Here is a 26905-nt window from a genome sequence, read left to right as displayed (position 1 = left end):
GGTGCAGGAAACAATGCCGTCTGTGGCCCGGGTGTGCTGCTTGGTGCAGCAGCCTTAGTTCGAGGATAGGAACAAAGCCTTCAACTGAGCAGGGAGGCAGGTCCCTTGCACCGGCATTCAAGCCGGCGGCAACCACCTGAGCGGCCATGATCCCCCTCCCTAGCCAGCCAGCCACCCCACCCGACCTAGTCCTTGCCTGGCCGGCCGGCCGGCACAAATCCTCACCACACTTCTCCTTCTCATCCTCCTCACTCATTCAGCAGCAGCAGCTTGAATTTCTCTGCTCCGTCTGAGTGAAAGGAAACGGAGGTGCAGAGCAGGATTGCTCTCAATAAGGCCGGTGCATGCAGCGCACCTGCATCTTGAGAGCAATCCTGCTCTGTGCCTCCGGTTTCTTCCTTCAGGACGGAGCGGAGAAACTCAAGCTGCTGCCGCTCAAACACTTTTTATTCAGATCCAGACCTGCGATTGGAAGGTCCATGTGCCTGCAGTGGGGTGCTTCAGAAATGGAAAGGAACGCTCCGTGTGACTGCTTGAAACTCCGTGTGACTCAGGTCTCTGTTCGGATGAAAGGTGTTTGAGCAGCAGGCTTGAGTTTCTCTGCTCTGTCTGAGTGAAAGGAAACGGAGGTGCAGAGCAGGATTGCTCTCAATAAGGCTGGCGCATGCAGCACACCTGCATCTTCTTGAGAGCAATCCTGCTCTGTGCCTCCGGTTTCTTCCTTCGGGACGGAGCGGAGAAACTCAAGTTGCTTCCGCTCAAACACTTTTTATCCAAATCCAGACCTGACAGAGATCGGAAGGTCCATGTGCCTGCAGTGGGGTGCTTCAGAAACAGAAAGGAATGCTCCGTGTGACTGCTTGAAACTCCGTGTGACTCAGGTCTCAGTTTGGATAAAAAGTGTTTGAGCGCCTATGGGGCTATTCAAAACGTAGGGATTTGCTGTGTATTGAATAGCCCCACCAGAGCACAAACACTCCACAATGCCAAATCCTAACCCCCACTCCAGGGCATCCATAATGCCGAATCCTAATCCCCACCGCAGGGCATCCACAATGTAATAAAATAAATAAATAAATAAAATGCCAAATCCTAACCCCCACCCCACCGCAGGGCATCCACATTTCTTCACTAATCTTTCTAGCTCCATTCTCCGTGTGCAGGGCAACAAAAGTTTGTGGGAGTAAAAAAAAGAGATCAATCCGACCTTCCAACTTCTCGCAAAATTGGAAGGTCTGATTGAACTTTTTTTTTACCAGTAGTCCCACAAACTTCTTTTGTTGCCCTGCATGTGGTGGCGGAGAAAGGAGCTGTAAAAGAGGTTAGTCAAGGGATGCTTTGGGGAAGCGAGGGAGATGAGCAGAGCCCTGATGCTGGCGGAGTGAGTGTTGGCTATTCCTGCCAGCTTGGTGTCATCTGCAAATTTGATGAGTTCCCTGTCTATCCCCTTGTCCAAATCATTGATGAAGATGTTGAAGAGCACTGGGCCCAGAACAGAGCCCTGTGGCACCCCACTACACACTTCCCTCCATGTAGATGCAGTTCTATTGAGGACCACATGCTGAGTATGGCCGATCAGCCAGCTACGAATCCATGTTGGTGGTGATGCTGTCTAACCCACATTTTTCTGTCTTATCAAGTAGTAGGTTGTGATCTACTTTATCAAATGCCTTACTGAAGTCCAAGTAAATTATATCCACAGCATTCCTCTGATCCACTAATTTTGTCACTTGGTCAAGATTTGTCTAGCATGATCTGTTTTTGACAAACCCATGTTGACTTTTAGTAATGACTTTGTTTGCCTCTAGGTCAGTGGTGGCGAACCTTTTGGAGACCGAGTGCCCAAACTGCAACCCAGAACCCACTTATGTATCATCGGGTGCTGGGTGGGCGTGGCCCATTGGATGGGTGTGGCCCATTGGGTGGGCGTGGCTGTGGTAGTAACGGCAGACTGGGTGGGACTAAAAAGTTCAATCAATTCCAACTTTACGAGATCTTTTTTTTCCTGTGAGAAGTTTAAATTGATTGATTGATTGAACCTTTTTTTTTTTTGCAGCGGAGGCCTAAAGCGAAAAGGTTTTATTAAACCCAGCTGAACGCCTAGGATTGGGGCAGTGACGCATGTGCCCACAGAGAGGGCTCTGCGTGCCACCTGTGGCATGCGTGCCATAGGTTCGCCACCATGGCTCTAGGTGTTCGCTGATTTGTTGTTTGATTATCTTTTCCAGAATCTTCCCAGGTATTGAGGTCAGGCTGATAGATCTGTAGTTTCCTGGATTTATTTTTTTCCCTTTTTTGAAGATAGGAACTACATCAGCTCTTTTCCAGTCCTCTGGTAGTTCCCCTGTGCTCCAGGATCTTTGAAAAATATAGTTCAGTGGGTCTGAGATCACATCTGCCAGTTCCTTGAGAACCTTGGGGTGTAATCCATCTGGTCTTGGTGATTTGAACTTGTCTAGGCTGGATAGGTGCTCCCTTACCATTTTATTTATTTTTTCTTTTTTACAAATTTTATTGATTTTCTAATATTACATTCACATATTTGAAAAGCAACGTGGTGGCTGGGTAGTAGTAATTCAATTACATACAGATATCATTAGTACGCAGGGCCGCGGTGGTTCAGTGGGTTAGGACGCTGAGCTTGTTGATCGGCAGTTTGGCGAGTCAAATCCCGAGTGCCGTGTAACAGAGTGAGCGCCTGTTACTCGTCCCAGCTTCTGCCCACCTAGCAGTCTCCAATCTTCGCTTTTTAGCGAAGGTTGTTGAGAGTGTGGTGGCGCATCAGCTTCCTCTGTTCCTGGAGGAAACTGATTATCTTGACCCATACCAATCGGGTTTCAGGCCCGGGTACAGCACGGAGACGGCATTGGTTGCGCTGATGAATGATCTCTGGTGGGCTCGGGACAGGGGTTATTCCTCTGTCCTAGTCCTATTAGATCTCTCGGCGGCTTTCGATACCATCAACCATGGTATCCTGCTGCAACGTCTCAGGGGGTTGGGAGTGGGGGGCACTGTTTTGCAGTAGTTCTCCTCCTACCTCTTGGGCCGTTCGCAGTCGGTGTTGACGGGAGGGCAGAGGTCCGCCCCGAGGTCTCTCGTTTGTGGAGTTCCTCAGGGGTCGGTCCTCTCTCCCCTCCTGTTCAATATCTATATGAAGCCGCTGGGTGAGATCATTCGTGGTTTTGGGGTGGGGTATCATCAGTACGCCGATGATACCCAACTTTTTCTTTCCACCCCAAACCAACTCAGTGATGCCCTCGACGTGATGTCCCGTTGCCTGGAGGCGGTTCGGGTTTGGATGGGGAGAAACAGGCTCGGACTCAATCCTGCCAAGACTGAGTGGCTGTGCGTACAGGCATCTCGAGTGAACCATTCTATTCCATCTTTAATGATGGGGGGTGAGGTGTTACCCCCCCCGTCGATAGGGCTCGCAACTTGGGTGTCCTCCTGGATTCGCGGCTCAGCCTTGAAGATCATATAGGAGCCGTGACCAGGGGGGCTTTTGCCCAGGTTCGCCTGGTGCGGCAGTTGCGGCCCTATCTGGACCTAGATGCCTTGCGCATGGTCACTCATGCGCTCGTGACCTCCCGGTTAGACTACTGCAATGCTCTCTACATGGGGCTGCCCTTGAGGACCACTCGGAGGCTTCAATTGGTGCAGAATGCAGCTGCGCGAGTTGTGATGGGGGCCTCCCGATACTCCCATATAACACCTCTGCTCCGTGAGCTGCATTGGCTTCCGGTTGCCCTCCGGGTGAGATCCAAGGTGCTGGTGATGACCTATAAAGCCCTAAATGGCTTGGGTCCGGGATATCTGAGGGAACACCTGCTGCCGGCATCAAGTTCCCTTCGTCCTGTGCGCTCCCACAGGGAGGGCCTTCTCAGGGTGCCGCCGGCAAAGGATTGCCGGCGGCACCACCCAGGGGGAGGGCCTTCTCTGTGGGCGCGCCTGCCCTCTGGAACCAGTTACCCATAGAGCTTAGGACTGCCCCTGATTTTCGTTCGTTCTGCTGGGACCTGAAGACCTGGCTCTTTGAGCTTTCCGGCCAGGACTGAGGATTTTTTAATTTTTTAATTTTTTTTAACTTATTGTAATTGGGTTTTTAATCAGAGATATAGGGGTTTTAGATTTTAATCAAGGAAAATTTAATCTATTTTAATTGCTATTAATTTTTGTATTGTAATGTTGTTTTAATTGCCTTGTGAACCTCCCTGGGTCCTACGGGAGAAGGGCGGTATATAAGTTTAATAAATATATAATATATAATATAAATATAATACTTTCTACATAACCTGTGTGATGACTGACTTCCCCTATTTTCTTACCACCTGTTTGGTTAGTGCACTTTGTGTGGCACTCACTATTAAAAGCTTGATTTTGCTTAATAGCATGGTTGAGGGCATGATTCATTGTCATTATTTTTCTGGTCTTCCTATCCAGGGCTTTTAGTTCTGCTTGAGTCCAATCCACTATTTCAGCTGTGTCTAATGACTGGATTTACCCATCTGTTAATTGCCTTGACAGTATTGCCTCTACTGAGTTTGGAAGATCTTTACTCTCTTGATGTATTTCTGTTATGACCCAGGTGGTCAAGGCAAGGCAGGCCTCTAGAGAGTCCTTCCAACGACTGGTAAGGCTCCACCCCATGCTACCCTGAAGGCAGCCACCCTCAGTCCCCCAAACAACGGCCCGTATATTACAAAGAGAGCCCACAGAGTAGGAGCATGCTCACAGGGCAAGGTCCAGGATTCCAAGTCCAGTCCACCCAGCTAAGTAACTCTACAAGGCAAACTGTAGTCCACAAGGCAAAGTCAAGGCACAAGAAAAATGGCAGTTCTCAGGGCAAAGACAAAGTACAAGGCAAAAGGCAGTTCTCAAGGCAAAGCAAAGCAAAGAGCAAAAAGCAGTTTCAAGCAAAGGCAAAGTACAAGAGAAAAGGCAGAAGGCAGTCCTCAAGGCAAAAGGCAGGAGTCAAAACCTGGGGGAGTGTAATCGAAAACAAACAAATGTTCCTGGCACAGACTAGCTCCCCAGGCTTACCCTTAAGTCAGTCCACTCCAGGTGTTCCTTTTGAGGAGGGGTGGAGCGACCTTCTCCCAAGTAGCCTTGCAGCCCTTCTCTGAGCTTGCCTACACTCCGCTCTCCGTGCCCTTGGATCCAGTGGGGGAAGCAGCTGTTCCTCACCAGAGGGGAACTGCTGCCTATCAGCACCACTGCCTGTCAGCAGCTGATCCTCCCCTGTGTCTGTGAGGGCAGGCAGCTCTCCAGTTGACCACCTCCCCCAATGCCTGAGGGGCCTGGGACAGCATTGTCCTCAGCCCCTGGCCTCTCCAAGCATTCCAAGGGAGACGTGCCTGCCTTGTTGGATGGTCCCAGTTCCAACTCCTCCTCCTCTGAATTGGGCTTCGATGGAGCCATGACAATTTCTAACCTTTTTCTTGACTTCAGTGTGCTTGATGTCAGCTTGAAGGATCCCCAGGTATGTATAGTGATCATGTTCATCCAGACTCTTGATGTTATTTCCATAGGGTATCTTGATTTCTTCAGTTTTCACTACTTTTCCCCATTTGATGGTAAGCATGGTACATTTGTTCAGTCCACAACTCCATTGCAATATCTTGGCTGTATATACGGACAGTGTTGAGCAGCAGTTCTATTTCATATGGTGTTTTTCCACACAGCTTCAGATCGTCCATGTAAAGGAGGTGGAATAGTTTGGCAGATGTTTTTGATGTTTGAGAGCCATGGTCTGAGTTATTCAGTATTGTTGACAGGAATCAGTGCAGTGAGAAACAGTTGTGGTGAAAGTGAGTCTTCTTGAAAGATTCCTCTTTTAACCTCTCCGAGTCTGTCACCATTCATCAGTCTCTTCCATTGTGCCATTGATCTTTGCATAAAGCTTTTGATGTTTCAACAATTTGAAAGTTGTTGGTAATCAGGTAATTGGCCTGTAGTTGCCTGGTGCTGCCCCTTTTGCTGAATTTTTCATTATCAGGTAGGTTTTGCCAGATGGTAGCCACTCTTCCTGAGGGACGCGGTGGTTCAGTGGGTTAGGACGCTGAGCTTGTCAATCAGAAGGTCGGCAGTTTGGCGGGTCGAATCCCGAGTGCCGCGTAACAGAGTGAGCGCCTGTTACTCGTCCCAGCTTCTGCCCACCTAGCAGTTCGAAAGCACGTAAACATGCAAGTAGAAAAATAGGGACCACTATGGTGGGAAGGTAACAGCGTTCCGTGCGCCTTTGGCGTCTAGTCACGCTGGCCACATGACCACGGAGACGTCCTCGGACAAGCGCTGGCTCTTCGGCTTTGAAACGGAGATGAGCACCGGACCCTAGAGTCGGAAACGACTAGCACGCATGTGCGGGGGAACCTTACCTTACCTTAGCCACTCTTCAGTTTCACCTCCTTGCTGTATGTTCTTAAACTGCTTGGCAACAAGTCGGTATAGACCAGTCAGATGTTTCAACCAAAATCCATACAATTCATCTTCACTTGGTGCTGACCAATTCTTGATCTTCCTTGCCCTCTTCTCCACCATTTCTGCAGTTATTACAAGTTGTTTCATTGCATCTTCTTTTTTATTTTTAACCACCTCCTTTAATCAAGCTGTGTTCTTGTTGTATTTCTTTGGGTTATCCCATATCTGCGCCTAAAACTGTATTGTTTCTTCCTTGTCAGGTGCTGACTGATTCACTGCAGTCTCTCCCTTGATGGATCGGTAGAAACATTTCTGATTTGATTGAAATTGGAGATTCTGCCTATAATTTGCAATTCAAGCTTTGTACAGGTGAAACTCAAAAAATTAGAATATCGTGCAAAAGTTCATTTATTTCAGTAACGCAACTTAAAAGGGGAAACTAATATATGAGATAGACTCATTACATGCAAAGCAAGATAGTTCAAGCCGTGATTTGTCATAATTGTGATGATTATGGCTTACAGCTCATGAAAACCCAAATCCACAATCTCAGAAAATTAGAATATTGTGAAAAGGTGCAATATTCTAGGCTCAAAGTGTCCCACTCTAATCAGCGAATAACACCTGCAAAGGGTTCCTGAGCCTTTAAATGGTCTCTCAGTCTGGTTCAGTAGGAATCACAATCATGGGGAAGACTGCTGACCTGACAGTTGTGCAGAAAACCATCATTGACACCCTCCATAAGGAGGGAAAGCCTCAAAAGGTAATTGCAAAAGAAGTTGGATGTTCCCCAAGTGCTGTATCAAAGCACACTAATAGAAAGTTATGTGGAAGGGAAAAGTGTGGAAGAAAAAGGTGCACAAGCAGCAGGGATGACCGCAGCCTGGAGAGGATTGTCAGGAAAAGGCCATTCAAAAGTGTTGGTGACTTTCACAAGGAGTGGACTGAGGTTGGAGTCAGTGCATCAAGAGCCACCACACACAGATGGATCCTGGACATGGGCTTCAAATGTCGTATTCCTCTTGTCAAGCCGCTCCTGAACAACAAACAACGCCAGAAGCGTCTTACCTGGGCTAAAGAAAAACAGACCTTATCTGTTGCTCAGTGGTCCAAAGTCCTCTTTTCTGATGAGAGCCAACTTTTGCATCTCATTTGGAAACCAAGGACCCAGAGTCTGGAGGAAGAATGGAGATGCACACTGCAAGGTGCTTCAAGTCCAGTGTGAAGTTTCCACAGTCTGTGTTGATTTGGGGAGCCATGTCATCTTCTGGTGTTGGTCCACTGTGCTTCATTAAGTCCAGGGTCAATGCAGCCATCTACCAGGAGATTTTGGAGCACTTCATGCTTCCTTCCGCAGATGAGCTTTATGGGGATGCTGACTTCATTTTCCAGCAGGACCTGGCACCTGCCCACACTGCCAAAAGCACCAAAACCTGGTTCAATGACTGTGGGATTACTGTGCTTGATTGGCCAGCAAACCCGCCTGACCTGAACCCCATAGAGAATCTATGGGGCATTGCCAAGAGAAAGATGAGAGACATGAGACCGAACAATGCAGAAGAGCTGAAGGCCGCTATTGAAGCATCCTGGTCTTCCATAACACCTCAGCAGTGCCACAGGCTGATAGCTTCCATGCCACGCTGCATTGAGGCAGTAATTGCTGCAAAAGGGGCCCAAACCAAGTACTGAGTACATATGCATGCTTATACTTTTCAGAGGTCTGATATTGTTCTATGTACACTCCTTGTTTTATTGATTGCGTGTAATATTCTAATTTTCTGAGATTGTGGATTTGGGGTTTTCATGAGGTGTACGCCATAATCATCACAATTATGACAAATCACGGCTTGAACTATCTTGCTTTGCATGTAATGAGTCTATCTCATATATTAGTTTCCCCTTTTAAGTTGCATTACTGAAATAAATGAACTTTTGCACGATATTCTAATTTTTCGAGTTTCACCTGTATCTGCTGATCTTGGCTATAGCTGTTATTTGCTGCTTTATTATTTCTAGTACTTTCTTGATCTTCCTTGTGTCTAGGTGGTATTTCTTGATTAAGTATTCTTCGGTCTTCTTGTTCTTCAGCTTCTTTTCTTTCATCTATTCTAGCTTACTTTTCATCTGATCTCAGCTTGCTAATCTTATTTTCCAGCCTGATCTTCCGTTTTGGTGGTGCATTGTCTTTTTTTGTTCTTTGTTGATTTTGCATCCCAGGTATTCAGTCACACTGCAGTCATGCTGTAGATTAGTTGGTTTGTTTCTTTCAGTGAGCCAGTGCTTATATTTGATATTACATCATTGGCATCTTTTAATGCTTGTGCTACCTGTGTCTTGGTCAACACAGGCAACCATATTCTGTTGTTTTTGTGCTGTTCTAGATGCTCAGTTATTTGTTTTAATTCTTCTACTTCTTTAGTTAGAGGGCTTTGTTCTTTCTGAGGCAGAGGAGAGGGTGCCTGGTTTCTCAATTAAAACAGTTCTGTAGCTGTGCTGGCTTCCTCTACTGCAGACTCCCTCTGGTTTGCCTGTATAGTCTGAGTTACTTTTGGTAAGGATTTGATTTCTTTGCCCTGGGTAGACCTTTGCAATTCTTCCAATTCTGCTTCTGTGAATACTTTATTTTGTATTATAAATCAGCATTGATCTGCTAGCCTCTGTTCTGTTATTTCTGATTCTGGATGTTGTTCAATCCAGAACTGGTGCATTTGTTTCAAGTATCCTCTTTTTGTTGGACTTGATTTGTAATAACAGATCATTATTTCTTTGTTTTCTATCTCTGTATATTTGGAACAGGTAAACACCTTTTCTTCCAGTAGTTCTGCAGCTGCTGGTCCTGGTTGCTCAGCCAACAGTCCTGAGTCCTTTAGCCCATTTTTCACCAGATGTCCAGGAACTCCAACACCTAGTGGGGTCCTTGTTGACCTGGGCGACGACCAAGCTGATATGGGTTTCTATATTTTACATCTCACCATATTTTTTGTGGGAGAGACACTCTTTGTCTGACTCCTCTGGTGAGACCTGTCCAGTATGGTTGAATCTCTGGCATAGCTTTCATCTTCCTCAAAACACACAAGCCCCACAACCACATCAAGGTAGTGCCTCACTGGGGGTTATTGTTGTTATTACTATTGGTTTGTCACACAGTCAGCCAGATGTTCAGACTGGATTTGGCATTTGGCATCTACCTATCGCATCCTTCCCAAGGACCTGGGATTGGCAGATGTGGATGTTTGATGGTGTTATAGATATCATCACAGGATGTAAGTTGTTCCGAGTAAAGCCACTTTTTGCAATTATTATCATTATTATAGTAGAAATATTGCTTAAAATAGTTTGTTTTTTGCTTCAAAAGTCCTCTGGATGAAAGACACTTTAAAAAATAGTTGTGTAATAAACTTATCGGGAAGAGGGGAGGCAATAAGTGAAATTTCTAGTATTTGGTTTTAAGCATCCCTACTGTTTTTGTAATTGTGTTGATATTTGACACAGAACCCAGACAACTTGCACCTCTGTCTAAAAGAAGGTAATTCCATCTACCAGCCCATAGAACACAATATTGAGAATTGTACAATAGAAGTCTGCAGAACAAATAACTTTTTTTCCAATAAACAAGCCAGATTTAATTCTTCAGGAACCATGGTATCTTACTGCGGCGTCTCAGGTGGTTGGAAGTGGGAGGCACGGTCTTGCAGTGATTCTCCTCCTACCTCCTGGGACGTTCGCAGTGGGTGTTGGCAGGAGGGCAGAGGTCGGCCTCGAGGCCTCTCGTTTGTGGAGTTCCTCAGGGGTCAGTCCTCTCGCCTCTCCTGTTCAACATCTATATGAAGCCACTGGGCGAGATCATTCGTGGTTTTGGGGTTGGGTATCATCAATATGCTGATGATACCCAGCTTTTCATCTCTACCCCAAACCACCCCAGTGATGCCCCTCGATGTGATGTCCCGTTGCCTGGAGGCGGTTCGGGTCTGGATGGGGAGGAACAGGCTTCGGCTCAACCCCGACAAGACTGAGTGGTTGTACGTGCCGGCATCTCGGGAAATTCAGATTACTCCATCTCTAATTATGGGGGGTGAGTTATTACCCCCCGTAGATAGGGCTCGCAACTTGGGTGTCCTCCTAGATTCGCAACTCTCCTTGGAAGATCATATAGGAGCTGTGACTAGGGGGGCCTTTGCCCAGGTTCGCCTGGACCGGGATGCCTTGCGTACAGTCACTCATGCGCTCGTGACCTCTCGTTTAGACTACTGCAATGCTCTCTACATGGGGCTGCCCTTGAGGACTACTCGGAGGCTTCAGCTGGTGCAGAATGCGGCCGCACGAGTGGTGGTTTCCCAATACTCCCATGTAACACCTCTACTCCGCGAGCTGCATTGGCTTCCGGTTGCCCTCCGGGTGAGATTCAAGGTGCTGGTGATGGCCTATAAAGCCCTAAATGGCATGGGTCCAGATTACTTACGGGAGCACCTGCTGCCGGCATCAACTTCCCTTCGTCCAGTGCGCTCCCACAGAGAGGGCCTCCTCAGGGTGCCGTCGGTCAGAGAGTGTCGACTGGCGGCCCCCAGGGGGAGGGCGTTCTCTGTGGGCGTGCCAGACCTTTGGAACCGTTTACCGGTTGAGCTCTGGATGGCTCCTGACCTTCGCTCCTTGCGCCGTGACCTAAAAACCTACTTATTTGAACAAGGCCTGGTCTGATGGGTTTGGGGTGTTTTAATAATGATTTTATTTTTACTGTAATTGGGCTACAATGTTTAATTCTTTATTAACTTTTGTACATTGTATTTCTATTGTATTTATTGCCCTGTACACCGCCCTGAGTCCTTCGGGAGAAGGGCGGTATAGAAATTAAATTATTATTGTTGCCAGTTGTTTTTAAGACTTCTACCCAGTTTGATTTCCAGGAAAAGAAATTTTCCTGATTCTAAATCTAGCAAACATAACTTAATTCTCAAGTGTGTTTGCACCATCCCATGTTTGGCAGGGGCCAGTGAAAGTGTGTAAAGTGAAGTGATGAGAATTCTGTGACATCTTTAATGGTACAGTTGGACATTATCACTTGATATTGCATTGCTAACCTTCCACATGTCAATAAGTGTACAGTCCTATTTCTGTATCTGTTAATTGGGAAGGCAGTAGATTGTAATATCCAGGACTTGTAAAAGAATGGATGACAAATACTAATCTATGGAGAGAATGTTATTTTTAAAGTGTTCGTTTACAAAGCTGTAGTTAGTATAGTTGTTTACCCATAGACACTTTTCTAGGTATTGGTGGTAATCTAGGGGTGATCTGCCATAGCAAATCATTGGGAATATTTTCAATACTCAACATTAATAAAGTTAGCTAATTCATATTAGTAATAAGGGACAGACAGCTGGTTTTAAGGGGAAAGGGGTAGTCAAACCTGGCTTGGAGTTGACAGTCCCTTTCAAGCAATGACTGCACTTGATGTTTGAGTAGTGTGGGTGTGGAGAATGTACTTGTAAACTTGTGGGGCCAAGAGAAAATTAATATGATTTAAATTAAATTAGTTCAATTAATGACTGTACTCTTTAAATTTATTTTTCCCTTCCAACACTTTAAAAGTGATATATTTTCTAAAGCCCCAAATTTTGAGATTTCAGCTGTGTATCAGGTACTGGACTTCAATGCTAACATGGGTGTAGCCTTTGGCTGGATTGATTTCCAGTAGTAACATTGTAATTGTGGCAGCTGCTGTATTGCTCCTATAATACTAACAATTATTATCCATGTGTGTGAAAACTTGGAGTTGTGGAACCGTGGTTGGCCTCTAAATATCTCATAACAATTTTCTCTGGTGCATTAGTCCAAAGGAGATTGTTCCTCTGAAGTCTGTAAAGAAAGACAAAGAACAGAAGAGACCACGACACTTGCTTACAGACCTCCCACTCCCCCCAGAGCTTCCTGGTGGAGACCCTTCACCGCCAGAATCTCCAGAACCAAAGGCAGTCACACCGCCTCAGCAGTCATTGAGAAAGAGACCAAAGTAAGAACTAAATATACTTTATTGGATCTGTTTCTGAGTACTTTACTTGAGGGAGATGGGCAGTCTAGAAACATGAAATATAAATAAACAAAAAATAAATAACATTAAGGATTGGGATAGAATAATAAATTGGATAGTCAGCATAGTTAGCCATATCACCTTACATCTTATGCAGTGACATAAGAATGGCTATTGTATCTGTTTATTCTCATTACTCTAGATGTAATTAATACTGGTAAATAACACTTGTATTTCCAATTGAAATACAACCCATTTTGAAATGGAAAGAAATGGAAAATGAGAGAAACTCACAATGCAGATTCTGTTCCTAGTGCATGGAGGATAAAATTTGATCCTCAGCTTGATACCCATGGGTACCAGTGTGTCCAACATCATCTCCCTTGGAATCTGTTGGACTTCATGCCTATCTAGTTTTAATTTAGTTTATATTCTATAATTAAAATAAAATAAGAATCAAGCATGTAAGTACCATCTGTATTTCTGTTAATGTGTTCGGGCTTCACATCTCAGAAATAATTGAAAATAAAATGGTAGATGGTTTTAGCTACAGTATAGAGCTTTGTTTCTAAGTATACCTATCTCCCTAGGGAAAAATGAAAATAAAGCTAAGTGTCCTGTTTGGATGAAAAACTAGCTGATTTTCAGCATTTTGGAAGCATTTTGAACTTGAAACTCTGTTTTGAGCTCAAAACAATACTAAAATACTCAGAACATTACTTTTGCTGATGTAGAATAGAGTTGAGTACTTTGTATTTTAGTGTATTTCAGGAACCCTGTCATTATCATTAAGAATACTATGGGCTGTATATTTTATGTGAACATTGCAGTTAGATTTCGTTTACCTGAGTTTAACATTTAGTGTATTGTGAGAATCCAGTCTAGGAAAAAATGCCAACATTCAAGGGAGGGGACCTCCTGTACGCACTGTTAACCACCGTATAGAAACCATTTTGTGACGAGGCATGTCACCCCTTTCCCCAGCCGTTTGGTGGTAATGCCCACACGTGGTCCAGGTGCCCAGAAAATTTGGATGTTCTGGTCAGTATGCAGGTATCAGGGGAAGAGAACTCGGACTTCATGAATACACATGTATATTAATCTTTTATCTGCCTTAAAGGTAAAACAGTTTAATGAACACCCTTCATTTGTACAGAGCAAAAAAATAGAATTATGCAGTTAAGATTCTTTCAGCTGTTGCTTTACAGGGAACAACTTTGAATTCTATTTTTAATACAGTATATATAATTTTTATTAAGAATTTAGTTTATAATAGTGAAATCTAATACAAACTAAACTTAAAGCAAGATAATAGAATAGAAAGGAAAAAATGCAATAAAAAAGAGAAGTGAAAAGTAAGAATATAAAAAAGAAATATATAAAGAAGTGACTTCTAGCCTTTACCACAGTAAGTATAAATTTAGTGACTCTTCACCCACTGTAAGGTTACAAATATTTACGTTTTCATCCCATATCCCATCTCTTATCTATAAATGAATCCATATAACATCTTTTCAATCCTGGTAACAACAGAAAGTCCATAAAGGGTTGCCAGAAGTAACATACCTTGTTTTAACCTTGATCAAATAAGCCACTTTTATATTCCTTCCTTTTACTTCTAACAGTCTTAATCTTTAGTTCATTAAAATATTGTCATAGGATTTGATTTCTCTTCATTTCTTTTTTGTCCCATCACACAGATTTTTTCAAGGCTCTAACAAGTCTCTTTTGTAAATACAGTAGGAAAAAATTATCCAGGTCACTCTCTTGGTTTGTCATTTGTATTTCCCTTTTAAATTTTAAAACCTCAGCCTGTCTCTTTTGTAGATCCAGTGAAACATCCTTTTCTAGGCCATTCCCTTGACCTGTCAGTTGTAAATCCACTTTTGTCTCATTTCTATTTTGTCAGATAAAATTTGTTCTACACCTCTCATTTCTTCAATAACAACTTTTAAAGATAGTCTATACAGAGAAGCAGATCTGATTACTGACACATTGTTGATTGTTGATATTGTGGCTACTATTTTCTAATTCCATTCTTCAAAAGTCTCTTCAGTATTTGTATTATAATAATGTTTTGCATAATTTTACAGTCTTGTAAATCTTTACCTAAAAACTTTAGTGACCTTTTTAAAGTGTTTCAGTAATTAGAAATCTTCACCTGCTTCAGTAAATGGACATTATCATTGCTTATATGCCTCTCCCTCCAGGCCCATTATTGTCTATGATTAGATTCAGAGATGCTAGCTGATGAAATAATGATTGTTATATTTCATTAATAAACATTTTGAAAAGTTAAAAACCAACCAACCAAAAATGTATCAGTGATAACACAGAACATATATTGCAGTAATTAAACTAAACTAGAGAGAAAAAAGAAAAAAAATGTAAGAAAACAAAAAAGTAAAATTCATATAGTGATATAAAATTAAATCCATAAAATTATATATCATTTTTAGAATATAAGCGCATTTCAAAAATTGATAAAGACCACATGTTTGAATCTATTCTTTAACATAAAGAATATAAATTTATATCTATCTACATGAAATGTCTTTGTTGAGCCCTACACTTAATTAAGCCACAGTTTTTCATAAAATGTCAAATTCCATACTTTAGGAGTATAACTCATCATCACATTTATATCTTTAATATATATTTTCTTAAGACTGTGTTACATATAATGTAACTTGAAACCAAAGGGAACCATGACTAGACGTGAACAAATCATTTGAGTCAAAGTCTTCAAATTTCTTACAACACTAGGATAAGAAATCTGAAATTGGTGACAACTTGGAAGTGGTATTATTCAGATGTTAAGCTAAACAGTGATGTTTTTTATTTTGATTTAGCACATGTGTACATAGCCATTTTGTGGTTTGTACACTGTGGTTAATATTTAAAACCACAGTTACCCTGTGGTAAGATGGGTTGCCAATAAATTTTATAAATAAAATAAATCATGTATAAATCTGGCCAATTGTGGTTTATTTAATAAACCTGATAAGCCATGTTTCTAGTCTGAACCTGGAATTTACAGTTTCGTACCTTTTAGTATTGTAATCTGCTACCTGGAAAACTATGTATAAACTTCTTGGAGCTTCTAAGAAAAAGAGTGGAACATATTTATAATAAATATGTTAGGTAAAACAGCAATTCTTATATACAATTTATATACATACACATATGCAGATCAGAGTAGGAAGGTCAGAAAAGGTTTATGAAAGAATTTTTAAGTAAGAATTTTGCATTGTAAGAGTTCTTGTGTATATCCCCCCCCCCCAAAAAAAAATCTCTTCCAGAATCTGTTGCTCTCGTTATGGTGAGAGGAGACAGACAGAAAGTGATTGGGGAAAGCGCTGTGTGGACAAATTTGATATTATTGGTATTATTGGTGAAGGAACATATGGGCAAGTGTACAAAGCCAAGGACAAGGATACAGGTGAGTATAAAACGTGTACTATTTTTAACCTTTTCTGGTTTTTGTGTATGTGTGTATGTATGTATTTGTGTATACACACACAGACATATATGCTCTCTCTCTGTGTATTTGTTTTAATTACTTTTATTATAAAATAAAAAGTATAACTGATGGCTTCTTTATATAAAGGAACAAATGACCTGCCTATAATAAGATAAAATGGTTGCCCTCTTGGTTTCAATGATAATGGATGCAAAATATCTGTTACTGAATCAATTTCAAGTATGGAAATGAAGAAGAGTTCTGAAATATGAAAGGTTTTATATTTCTGATACACCCAGTGTTGATCTTATCAAAAAATTTTATTGTACAGGTAGTCCTCAACTTACAACCACAATTGAGAAATAAGAGAGCCATATTGGTCTAGTGCAGGGGTGTCAAACTGCCGGCCCACGGGCCGGATGTGTCATCTGGAAGCCGCGCCCACCCCATTGCCAGCAATGGAAAAAATGTCCCGATAACGTTGCACAACGTCACGTGACATCGTGAGTTTGACATCTCTGGTCTAGTGGTTAAGGCACCAGGCTAGAAAGCAGGAGACTGTGAGATCCAGCTGGATGACTTTGGGCTAGTCACTCTCTCTCAGCCCAACACATCTCACAGGGTTATTGTTGTGGGAAAAAATAGGAAGAAGAAGGTGTATTGGATATGTTTGTCACCTTGAGTTATTTGTAAAAATTATTAATAAAGGTGGGATACAAAATAAATAATAAATTGGCAGTTGTAATCGTACGTTGAGGCACCACATGACCAGATTCAATTTTACAACTCTTTTACAATGGTTGTAATGTGGGTCACCATGGTTAAGCACATCATGTGGTCATTAAGCAAATCCGTTCTTCCAAATGGGCATTTTTTTTTGCTAGAAAAACAGTTGTGTGATTGCAGGATGGTGTAACAGGTCGTAAATATGAGCTGGTTGCAAAGTGCCTGAAGTATGATCACATGACTGTGAGGTGTGTATGCAATAGTCACAACTTCAAGGATGGGCCGTAAGTAGCTTTTTAAAAGTTTGTTGTAACTTTGATTGTTAAACAACCAGTCCAAATTTGAGGACTACCTGTATTGACAGTGTCCGCTCAGGTAACTGACAGAGAGGGACATGCATAAGAAGACCATATTTTTCATTTCTCTTGTTTATTTTGTCCATTATTACATTCATTATTATATTTCCTGTGATCTATATTTGGCAGGTGAATTGGTGGCTTTGAAAAAAGTAAGGCTGGACAATGAAAAGGAAGGCTTCCCTATTACAGCTATCCGTGAGATCAAGATCCTTCGACAGTTGATTCACCAGAGTGTTGTCAACATGAAGGAAATTGTTACAGACAAACAAGATGCACTGGATTTCAAGAAGGACAAAGGTAGTCATTGTCAAAGAAAATTGTTCAGAAATAAATTGTGAGATTATGGCCTGTGCTTCAAATCAGCTGGTTTTCTTAGCTGTAATGAACATGCTTTGAACATAAAAATACACAATGTATTGTGAGGAGGTATATTTTAATTTTGCCTAAACTGCCAGAATGTCAAAGGCTTACCTTATAAGAAACATCCTATTCATCTTGAGGATCTTTTGTGAAATTTTGAGAGGAGTTCTATGCTATGTAGGATAATCGGGTTAACTTTAATAAAAGGTAAGGGGAGGAATGTTGCTATTCTTAGGAAGAGAAATTTAGATACCCTGGAATATTGCATCCAATTTTGGTCGCCACAATATAAAAAAGATGTTGAGACTCTGAAAAGAGTGCAGAGAAGAGAAACAAAGATGATTAGGGGACTGGAGGCTAAAACATATGAAGAACGGTTGCAGGAATTGGGTGTGTATAGTCTAACAAAGGGGAGGACTAGGGGTGACATCAGTGAGGGGTCAACCTATTCTCCAAAGCACCTGAAGGCAGGACAGGAAGCAATGGATGGAAATTATTCAAGGAGATATACAGACACAACTGTCTTGATAATGAATACTAAGGGAATATTCAATACTAATCCTCCTTTTTACCCAGAGCAAAATTTATGGCACTTACATTTTCCTACTTATGGCATATTCTGCCTTAAAATATTCATAGGACATTTGATATGCTAAATATTCATACTTTTATTCTTAATAAAAGTGTTGGTGTTTTCTCTCTTTCATTTTCCGTTAGGTGCATTTTATCTTGTATTTGAATATATGGACCATGACCTCATGGGATTGCTAGAATCTGGGCTGGTGCATTTCTCAGAGGACCATATCAAATCATTCATGAAGCAGTTGATGGAGGGACTAGACTACTGTCACAAAAAAAACTTTCTTCATCGCGATATCAAATGTTCCAACATCTTATTAAACAACAGGTAAATGTGAATTTATTTTATATTGGATAGTGAGACCACACTTGGAATACTGTGTCCAGGTCTGGTCACCATGAAACAAAGAAGAAGTTGAGACCCTGGAAAGTGTGCAGAGAAGAGCAACAAAGATGATAAAGGTTCTGGAGACTAAATTGTATGATGAATGGTTGAGGGAGCTAGGTATGTCTAGCCTATAGAAGAGACCAATGTGGGGGGATATGATAACTGTCTTCCAGTACTTGTGTGTGTGGGGGGGGGGTTGTCACAGAGAACAGGGGATTGACTTATTCTCCAAAGCAGGGCTTTTCAACCCTTTCACGCAGCAAGGTGTCAAAAACCTGACCAAAAAAAAGGAAAAAATGATAAAGTACAGGTAGTCCTTGACTTACAACAATTCACTTAGTGACTGAAGTTACAATGGCACTGAAAAAAGTGACTTATGACCATTTTTCACACTTATGACTGTTGCAGCATCCCCAGGGTTATGTGATTTACATTCGGATGCTTGGCAACTGATTCATACTTATGATGTTCTGTGTCCCAGGGTCATGTGATCAACTTTTGCAACTTTTTGACAAGTGAAGTCAGTGGCTGGGGGTGGTGGTGCGTGGCCAGCTCATCACTCAGGTTGCAGGATGCCTGTGGGGGGGAAATCCATGGGTCTCTGGTGGGGGGTAGGACTGGGGTTGATGCCTTCCTTCCCTCCCTATCTCCCACTGTCCCTACCTTTCTTCTTTCCTTTCTTTCTTCCTTCCCTCCCTCCCTCTTTGTCCCTTCCTTCCTTCCTCCCTCCCTCCCTCCCTCCCTCCCTCCCTCTTTGTCCCTTCCCTCCTTCCCTCCCATTGTCCCTACCTTTCTTCTTTCCTTCCTTTCTTCTTTCCTTCCTTCCCTCCCTCTTTGTCCCTTCCTTTTGGAAGCAGGAAATCTTGCACAGGAATTGCAGCCGGGGATTTCTTTCCCCCCCACAAACACAATCTTTCCCAGGCTTGCCCCCACATCTGGGGTTTCCTTCCTGGCAGTCCGGGTCGTGCCAGAGGGCAAGCAGGAACAAAGCAGCTCGGTGTCGCTTGGGCTTCTGCCCAGCTCACTTGCTTCCAGGGAAGGTGGTGGCAATGGTTGTGTCGAGCCCCGTGGGGGGGTTCCAGTTCTTGCTTTTCCCCTTTGCAAAATGGGCTTCAATTGAGCTGGGAATCCTCCCCGCCAAAAGGATTTTACTCGCTTTTCGCACCTTTGCTGGGGTGAGTTGTGCAAAGCGCGGCGGCGCGAAAAGCGAGTAAAAACAAAAGTCACGGGAACTGGTGCCCCCGCCCCCCAGTTCCCAGTGGGCGAAGGCAGCGAGGGGAGACTGCCTCACCGTGCTCCTCCCGCCCTGGCAAGACCCCTGCTTGCTCTCCCACCCTGCATGCAGACCCGCCGCCTCTGCTTCCTCTGCGGGAAAGGCTCTTCCTGGAAAAATCTCCCATCGAAACTGAGGAGGGGCACTGCTGCCTCTTTCAGAAATCTCTCCATGGCAGGAGCGCGTGGCTGCCCCCGCGGAGCGTCCCAGTCATGGCACGGAAAGGGTTAACGCCCCACGAAGCCCCTCCACACGTTCAAGGCGCCCCAGGTGAACACGGAACTCCACTGATGGAAAGGGGGCAGGCCCCCGATGCTCCATCCCGAGATGAAGGGAAGTGGCGTGCCTGTGACGAGACAGAAGCAGGGCGGGAGGAAGGTTGATGTAAGTAAAGATCACCTTCAAGCAGGCAGAGCTGAGACTGGCTTGTGCCGAGGGCCACCTTCCCAGCTGACAGGCCAGCTGGTTGGGCGGTCCAACCTGCTGCAGCCTTCCTGGGACCCCAGCTGCAGGGACCCGTGTCTCACGCCCCTGCTTTCCTGAACGCAGCATGACGGGGGCAGGGATGCACACCGTCCCGGGTGAAGCCCACTATCTCCGGGACCCAGCCGGCAGACACACTTCCCCCGCAACCCCCCCTGCTCCCTCCGGGAAGACGCAGCAGTCCCACCTCGCCATGGTCTCTCCTTCTGCCCTGGGGAGTGTCCTCTGGGATGGAATAAAGTCGTGCCCATGCACCGGCCTTGCTGCATCGACCCCGGGAGGCCGCATCCGTACGGCCAGCCCCGACCTCTGCTGGGCTCAGAGAACTCCCGACGGGTTGACGGCTTCCCAGCGGCCCCCGCCGGTGAGGAGGCTGGGAGGGAGGTGGCAGCCCGGTGCTGTGGTTCCCCCCCTTTTTGTGTGTCGGGTCCACGCTTCGGCTGCGGAGGGATGCCCGAAGTAGGCAGTGGTGCCCCTGCTCAGTTTTGAGGGGAGATTTTTCTGGGAACAGCCTTTCCTGGGGTGGGATTGGCGCCTGTAGAGGAAGCCGAGGCGGCGGGTCTGCGCACAGGGTGGGAGAGCAAGTGGGGGTCTTGCCAAGGCGGGAGGAGCGTAGTGAGGCGGTCTCCCCTCGCCGCCTTCGCCCACTGGGAGGAGGGAGGGCAGTCCGGGGGGGGGGCGCCAGTTCCCAGGACTTTTGCTTTTACTTTTTGCACCACCGCGCTTTGCACGACTCACCCCAGCGAAGGGGTGAGTTGTGCAAAGGGTGGTGGCCCGAAAAGCGAGTAAAAGCCCTGCTTTTTTTGGGGGGGGAGGATTCCCAAGGAATGGTGCCCGAAATCAGAGTGCAGCTCAATTGAAGCCCATTTTGCAAAGGGGAAAAGTGAGAACTGGAACCCCCCATGGGGCTTGACACAACCGTTGTCACCGCCTTCCTGGGAAGCAAGTGAGCTGGGCAGGAGCCCAGGTGATACTGGCGCTTGCAGCTTTTCTGAAGCGCTTACCCGAGGCCTGCTTCGTTCCCGCTTGGCCTCTTGCAGGATCCGGACTACCTGCACTGGCGGGAAACGTGGCACTTCTTTTTCTGCAGTGGTGGAGCGCAGGCGTCTTTGCCCTCTCTGCTTTGTTCTGCTGGAGAAATCCCTGTCTTTCAAGAGAGGCACAGGATGAGTCCTCGGGGAGGGCGCGCACCGTCTGGCTGCTTTGCTTTCCCCTCCGTAAAGCCAGGCACCTCGGGAAGAGGAGAGGGAGAAAAGTCTCGAGCCCCGAGACGCAACGTGAAGGGTATCGCAAGCTTGCAGGAGGGGGGGGAGAGGAAAAGAAGATGGAAGAGAGTGAGGCCGCAACAGAGGGAAAAAGAGAAGGGGGAAAAGAAGGAGCTGGCCGTGACGCGAGCGGTCTCAAACCACCTACCTGCCGAGGAAGTGGATGGCTCTCTCCCCTTCAGGCTCGCACTTGCTTGTGAAGTAAGAAGAGGGGGGGGAAGGGCGACACAGATCCTGCAAGAGAAGAAGTCAATCCGGTTGCTGCACAACGAGTCCCTGGGAAGGGCGGGGCCTCGCTCTGCGCCTGCGCTCTTCGTGCGTCCTTGGGTTCTTGTAGGCCGCTGCCAAGCAGCATGTTTTCTGCAAGCAAGTGAGCTGGGAAGGAGCGGAGCAGGGGGGGAGGAAGGCGACGGCATGTACCACCAGCCAGGTGCTCATGTACCACTGGTTGTAAAGCCCTGATCTATGTGACCTCATATATAAAGTTTCACAGCAAAGGGGAATTTGTCGTGAATATTTGTATTATTTAATATATTTTATTATTTATTAAACTTCTGTGCCACCTATCTCACTGAGATGACTGTAGCAGGCTTGCAGTCATTCAATAAAAATACCAATTAAAACATTAAAACAGTAAATAAAGACCATAAATTTAAAATTCAGTTAAAATTCAATTGACCAAGATGGAGAGGAAGGGAGCAAAGTGAGCATGGGGAGGAGGTGGGGTCTATTCTAATCCATTAGCCACTTCTACAATGTGGCTCCCCCATTGGAGCCCCAAGCCAGTTAGCAGAGGCAGGTCTTCAAGGCCTTTTGGAATGCCAAAAGGGTGGGTGTGGATCTCACCTTGGTGGGCACAGTGTTTCAGAAGGTGGGTGCCACAGCAGAAAAGGCTCTTCTGCACCCCGCCAGGAGAAATTCCTTGACTGATGGTGTCCACAGCATGCCTCTTCTGCTGGTGCAGGTGGGGCAGGCCAATCCCATTGGGCTTGGACAGTTCCTCAGATAGCCTGGACCCATGCCATGAAGGGTTTTAAAGGTGATAATAACTTGAATTGGACCCCGAAGCAAACTGGTAACCAGTGCAGCTTTGCAGAACAGTGGTGTGACATGGGCCACTGTAGGAGCCCCAAGAACTGCTTGTGTGCCTGCGTTCTTTACCAGCTGAAGCTTCCAGATGATCTTCAAGAATAGCCCCATGTAGACCATGTTGCAATATTCCAACTGTGAGATGTCCTGGGCTTGAATGACTGAGAGCAAGGACTTCTGATCTAGGAAAGGGCGCAACTGGCACACAAAACGAAGTTGCGCAAAGAGTGTCCTAGCCACAACTGTTACCTGCTCATTGAGCAGGAGTTGCGAGTCTAGGAGAACCTCCAAGTTGCACACCAGGTCTGTCTGAGGTAGTACAACCCCATCCAGAACTAAAGAAGTCAGAGTCCCAGAACCTGGAGCTCCACGCACCCTGTTAAGGTATGAATCACCTTAGTAGAAGGCGAAGGACCGTGCTTCAGAGGATGCATGATGTGCATGAAGGAAGGAAATAAAACACGACGCATAATCTTACTAAATACCTTTTAATTACAAAAATATAAAAACTAAATATATATTATAAAGAGAGCTAGCTGACTATATCCTAACGTAACAGACAGTAACAGCAAAGATGAAAGACAATAAAGAAAACTGTGAGAACTTTTTCTAGACATGCGCACTAAACAGTCTGAAACCATAACATAACTAGTCATATGAGGGTCACTATGGTTACCAGATAAGTTATCACAACAGGTGCAGAGAGCAGGGGAAATGTACAGTTAGAAATGAACTTTTCTGACGAACAAAAAAAAACGTGCAGTGACATTCCCCTTCTTTCGTCAGCAAAGTGAAGACTCAAGTAAGGCACATCTTCTCACGCAGACATTCATGCTGGGTTGTAGGTAGTGGTTTGTTCAACATATCAGCAATTTGATCACGTGTAGGCACATACTGTAATGTCACAAAACCTTGTTTAACCAGTTCCCTTATGTTTTGATATCGGATGTCAATGTGTCTGGACCTTGAACCTGTAAAACATGTTTCAGAAATATAAACCACAGATTCATTATCTTCCATCACAGTGATCGGTCGAATCGGATGTGTCCAGATATCTGTGACTAAAGCATCAAACCAGGTTAAAGAATTGCATGCATCAGACACACAAGCATACTCAGCTTCTGTAGAGGAACAAGAAACAAAATTCTGCTTACGCACATGCCAGTAAACGGACATCCATTTAAGAACATCATGTAACCTGAAGTACTTTTTCGTGACTTCTTATCACTTGCCCAATCTGAATCTGCATAACAACACAACTCTGCATAGTCAGTATGTGTTGGTTCCAACAACAACTTCATGTCTTTGGTGTGTTTTAGATACCTCAATAACTTTTTAACACATGTCCAATGTGTTTTGCCTTGCCTACATGTCGTGATAGGAGATTAACACTAAGTGCAATGTTGGGTCTAGTCCAACTACTAATATACAGCAGCGACCCAATGACTGAGCAATATAGTGTTTGATCTTCGAACTCAGGACTTGGTTCATGTGCCAAATTGTGAAAATCGGTTTACATGGGTATACTCACAGGCTTAGCGTCCTCCATGTGGCAGTGATGTAACAGTTGTTCAATCTTATCTTCCTGTGTGAGACTAAACCCCTTCTGAGTTTTGGTAATTTGAACACCTAAATAAGTGTTAATACATCCTAAAGACTTCAATGTGAAAAACATTTGTAAAGCTTTAGCAAAAACCTCACTCATCTGCTTATTTGGACCAATATAAACAATATCGACATAAACAAGAATTATCTCATACCTATTACCGGATCTTTTAGTAAACACGCATTCATCTGTTTCGGACTTAATAAAGCCCATTGAATTTAGTTTGTCAGAAAGACATAAGTACCACATTAAACCAGACTGTTTCAGACCATAAAGACTTTTGTGTAAAAACCAGGTATCCCCTTCTTGCTGTCTGAAACCTGGAGGACCTTTGACATAAATTTCTTCATCAAGATCAGCGTGTAGATAAGCCATTTCAACGTCGAACTGGAAAACTTCCAGGCCAAGGATAGTTGCAGTGGCTAAAGCAATTTTCACACTCTCCGTCCGCACTGTGGGTGAATAAGTATTTGTATAGTCCTCAGGATAACGAGAGAAACCCTGGGCTACGAGTCTGGCCTTGTACAACAACTCACCATTCGGCTTCTTTTTGATCCTGTAGACCCATCGAGTGCCAATAACTTTCTTGTTTGCTGGAGGGTTTGCAGGCGTAAACACTTGGAGTTTCTTTAGACTGTCCATTTCAGCCTGCATTGCCTCAAACCATTTATCTTGCTCTGATTCAGGAAGATGTTTGATCTGTGTGAACTTCTCAGGTGGAAGTGTAACATTACAAATCAAAGGTACAGGTGTTTTTGTTACTTGCCACGAATAACGTTTTGGTGGGATTCCCTTTGTGGACCTCTTGGAACGTCTCGGAACAACCGTCCATTCTTCTTCCGTGTCATCCTCGTCTTCATCATCGTCGCCAGCGGCAACATCGGCGGCTTGCGAAGACGGAACAGTAGGTTGAGAAGAACTCGTGGAACAAATATTATCCTGTGAATCTTGATCATCAGGTTGAGTGGCATCAGCAACATCATCTCTAGGAAAATAAACTCCAGGATCATTAGAATGAATCCTGGACCAGTCAGCATCTTCCTCAAAAGTAGCAGATTGTGAAATCACAATAACATGATGAGAGTCAATGTATTTGCTCCATTTTGAATTATCGTCAATACCCATAAATCTCATCCTTTTTGCTGCAGGACCCCCTTTCATTCTTTGGGCTAAGGGAATATTCACCACAGCGTATGAACCAAAAATATGGAGATGTGAGAGATCAGGCTTGTGTCCATACAACATGAAATAAGGGGTCTGATTTATCACACTACTCCAAGTACGGTTGATGATATGGTTAGCATATTTGATAACTTCACCCCAGTATGGAAAACCAAGGTCGGCATCTTCAAGAAGGCAACGCATCATGGTTTGCAAAACCCCATTTCTGCGTTCTGCCACTCCATTTTCAGCTGGAGTATAAGGAGCAGATGTCTGATGTACTATCCCATTCTCACGCATCCAGTCCTGGAAACGCTGAGACATGTATTCAGCACCGCGATCACTCTGGATTCTGGCAATGTTGACCTCAAATTGGGTATAGACAAGACTAGCAAAGTCTTTAAAGATCTGAAAGGTCTCAGATTTTTCTTTCATAGGATATACATATCCATATCTAGAATAATTATCAACGATTGTCAAGAAATATCTTTTACCACCAAGTGTTGGTGCAAAAGGACCAACTATGTCAGTGTGTACCAAATCAAAAATGCGTGTTGACAGGCGTGTAGCACGTTTTGGAATTGCTGCTGCTTTGGATTTGGCTTTCTTGCAGACAGCACAGTCCAAGAACACCTTACACCCCTTTAGATCCAAACCTCTTGCGAACTCTGGCATCTTCTTCAGGACACGGAAACTGGCATGACCCAATCTTCTATGCCACTTATGGATATACCTGGAATGCAAAGGTTTACCTGTTAGTGAATTCTCAACATTAGCATTTTTATTAGGAACCTCAGGCTTGTCATGAGCAACCTGTGTCTTTTTTGTATTTTTATTATCTTTAGGAACCTTTGGAGTAGCAACAGGATCTCTCTCTGGGACGTCTCTCTCTGGGCCTGTGCTTTTTGGAACGTGTATACTTGCCTGCTCTTGCTGCTTAGACTTTGGTTTTATGTAATAAACACCACCAATCAACATGGTTTCAGCAACAATATCTCCGTCTTTGACTATATAACTTGCTTTTTCAAGATGGTGGACCTGAAAATGAGAAAACCTAGACAAATGACTCTGACTAAGCAAATTACTACTGGCAGACGGAAGTAGTAGACATCTGGAATGAGAGCACCGAGCTCTTCAATATAAACAGTTCCTTTTCCCATGATCTGAACAGGATGATTTGAAAAGAGTAAAGTTCACGAAGTTCAGGTTCAGGCTCGTGCATCTCTGTGTAAAGCTCTTTTCTGTAGGTAACATGTAATGCTGCTCCACTGTCCAAAGTCCAAAGAAGTCGTCTGTCGTACTCTGGTTGAGGCTGTGGATCGTTGGTCACAACCAATGTGACAATTGGAGCTTGTGGATCACGCCTGGAACCACGACCACGAGCTTGTCGTCCGCCTCTACCTCTGCCTCCTCTGGAATCTGTTCCTCTGGGCTGGTATGTGACGGGCGCTGGAACTCGTTGGGGACAATGCCGGGTGGCATGTCCCACACGATTGCAGATGTAGCATCTTGGCATCCTTGGAATGTAGGTCCTTCCACGGAAGGAACGCCTCGCTGGAGCTCTTGATGCAGGTGGTTCCCTTAAATGTGGCGCAGCTTGCATAAGTGCCTCTTCTTCGGTTAAAATTCTGCATACATGATCCACTGTGCGTTGAGCAATAGGCACTTGATTGATCTTGGAAATAGCATCTTTCCACTCATGATTCAAAGA

The 26905-nt window shown here is 44.4% G+C and overlaps 1 protein-coding gene across 1 annotated transcript in view; it reads left to right on the top strand.

The window, feature by feature from the left end:
- Nucleotides 1–26905, top strand: part of LOC308676564 (cyclin-dependent kinase 12-like) — a 175625-nt gene that overhangs the window by 42616 nt on the left and 106104 nt on the right. The window contains exons 3-6 of the mRNA XM_081342441.1: nucleotides 12245–12424; nucleotides 15745–15884; nucleotides 17117–17287; nucleotides 18068–18257. Of these exons, the coding sequence (XP_081198567.1) occupies nucleotides 12245–12424; nucleotides 15745–15884; nucleotides 17117–17287; nucleotides 18068–18257 (681 nt within the window). The remainder of the gene's footprint in view (nucleotides 1–12244; nucleotides 12425–15744; nucleotides 15885–17116; nucleotides 17288–18067; nucleotides 18258–26905) is intronic.

The sequence above is a fragment of the Vipera berus genome (assembly GCF_964194415.1).
Source record: "Vipera berus genome assembly, chromosome: W".
Classification (NCBI taxonomy): domain Eukaryota; kingdom Metazoa; phylum Chordata; class Lepidosauria; order Squamata; family Viperidae; genus Vipera; species Vipera berus.
This window is presented reverse-complemented; position numbering and strand designations above follow the sequence as displayed.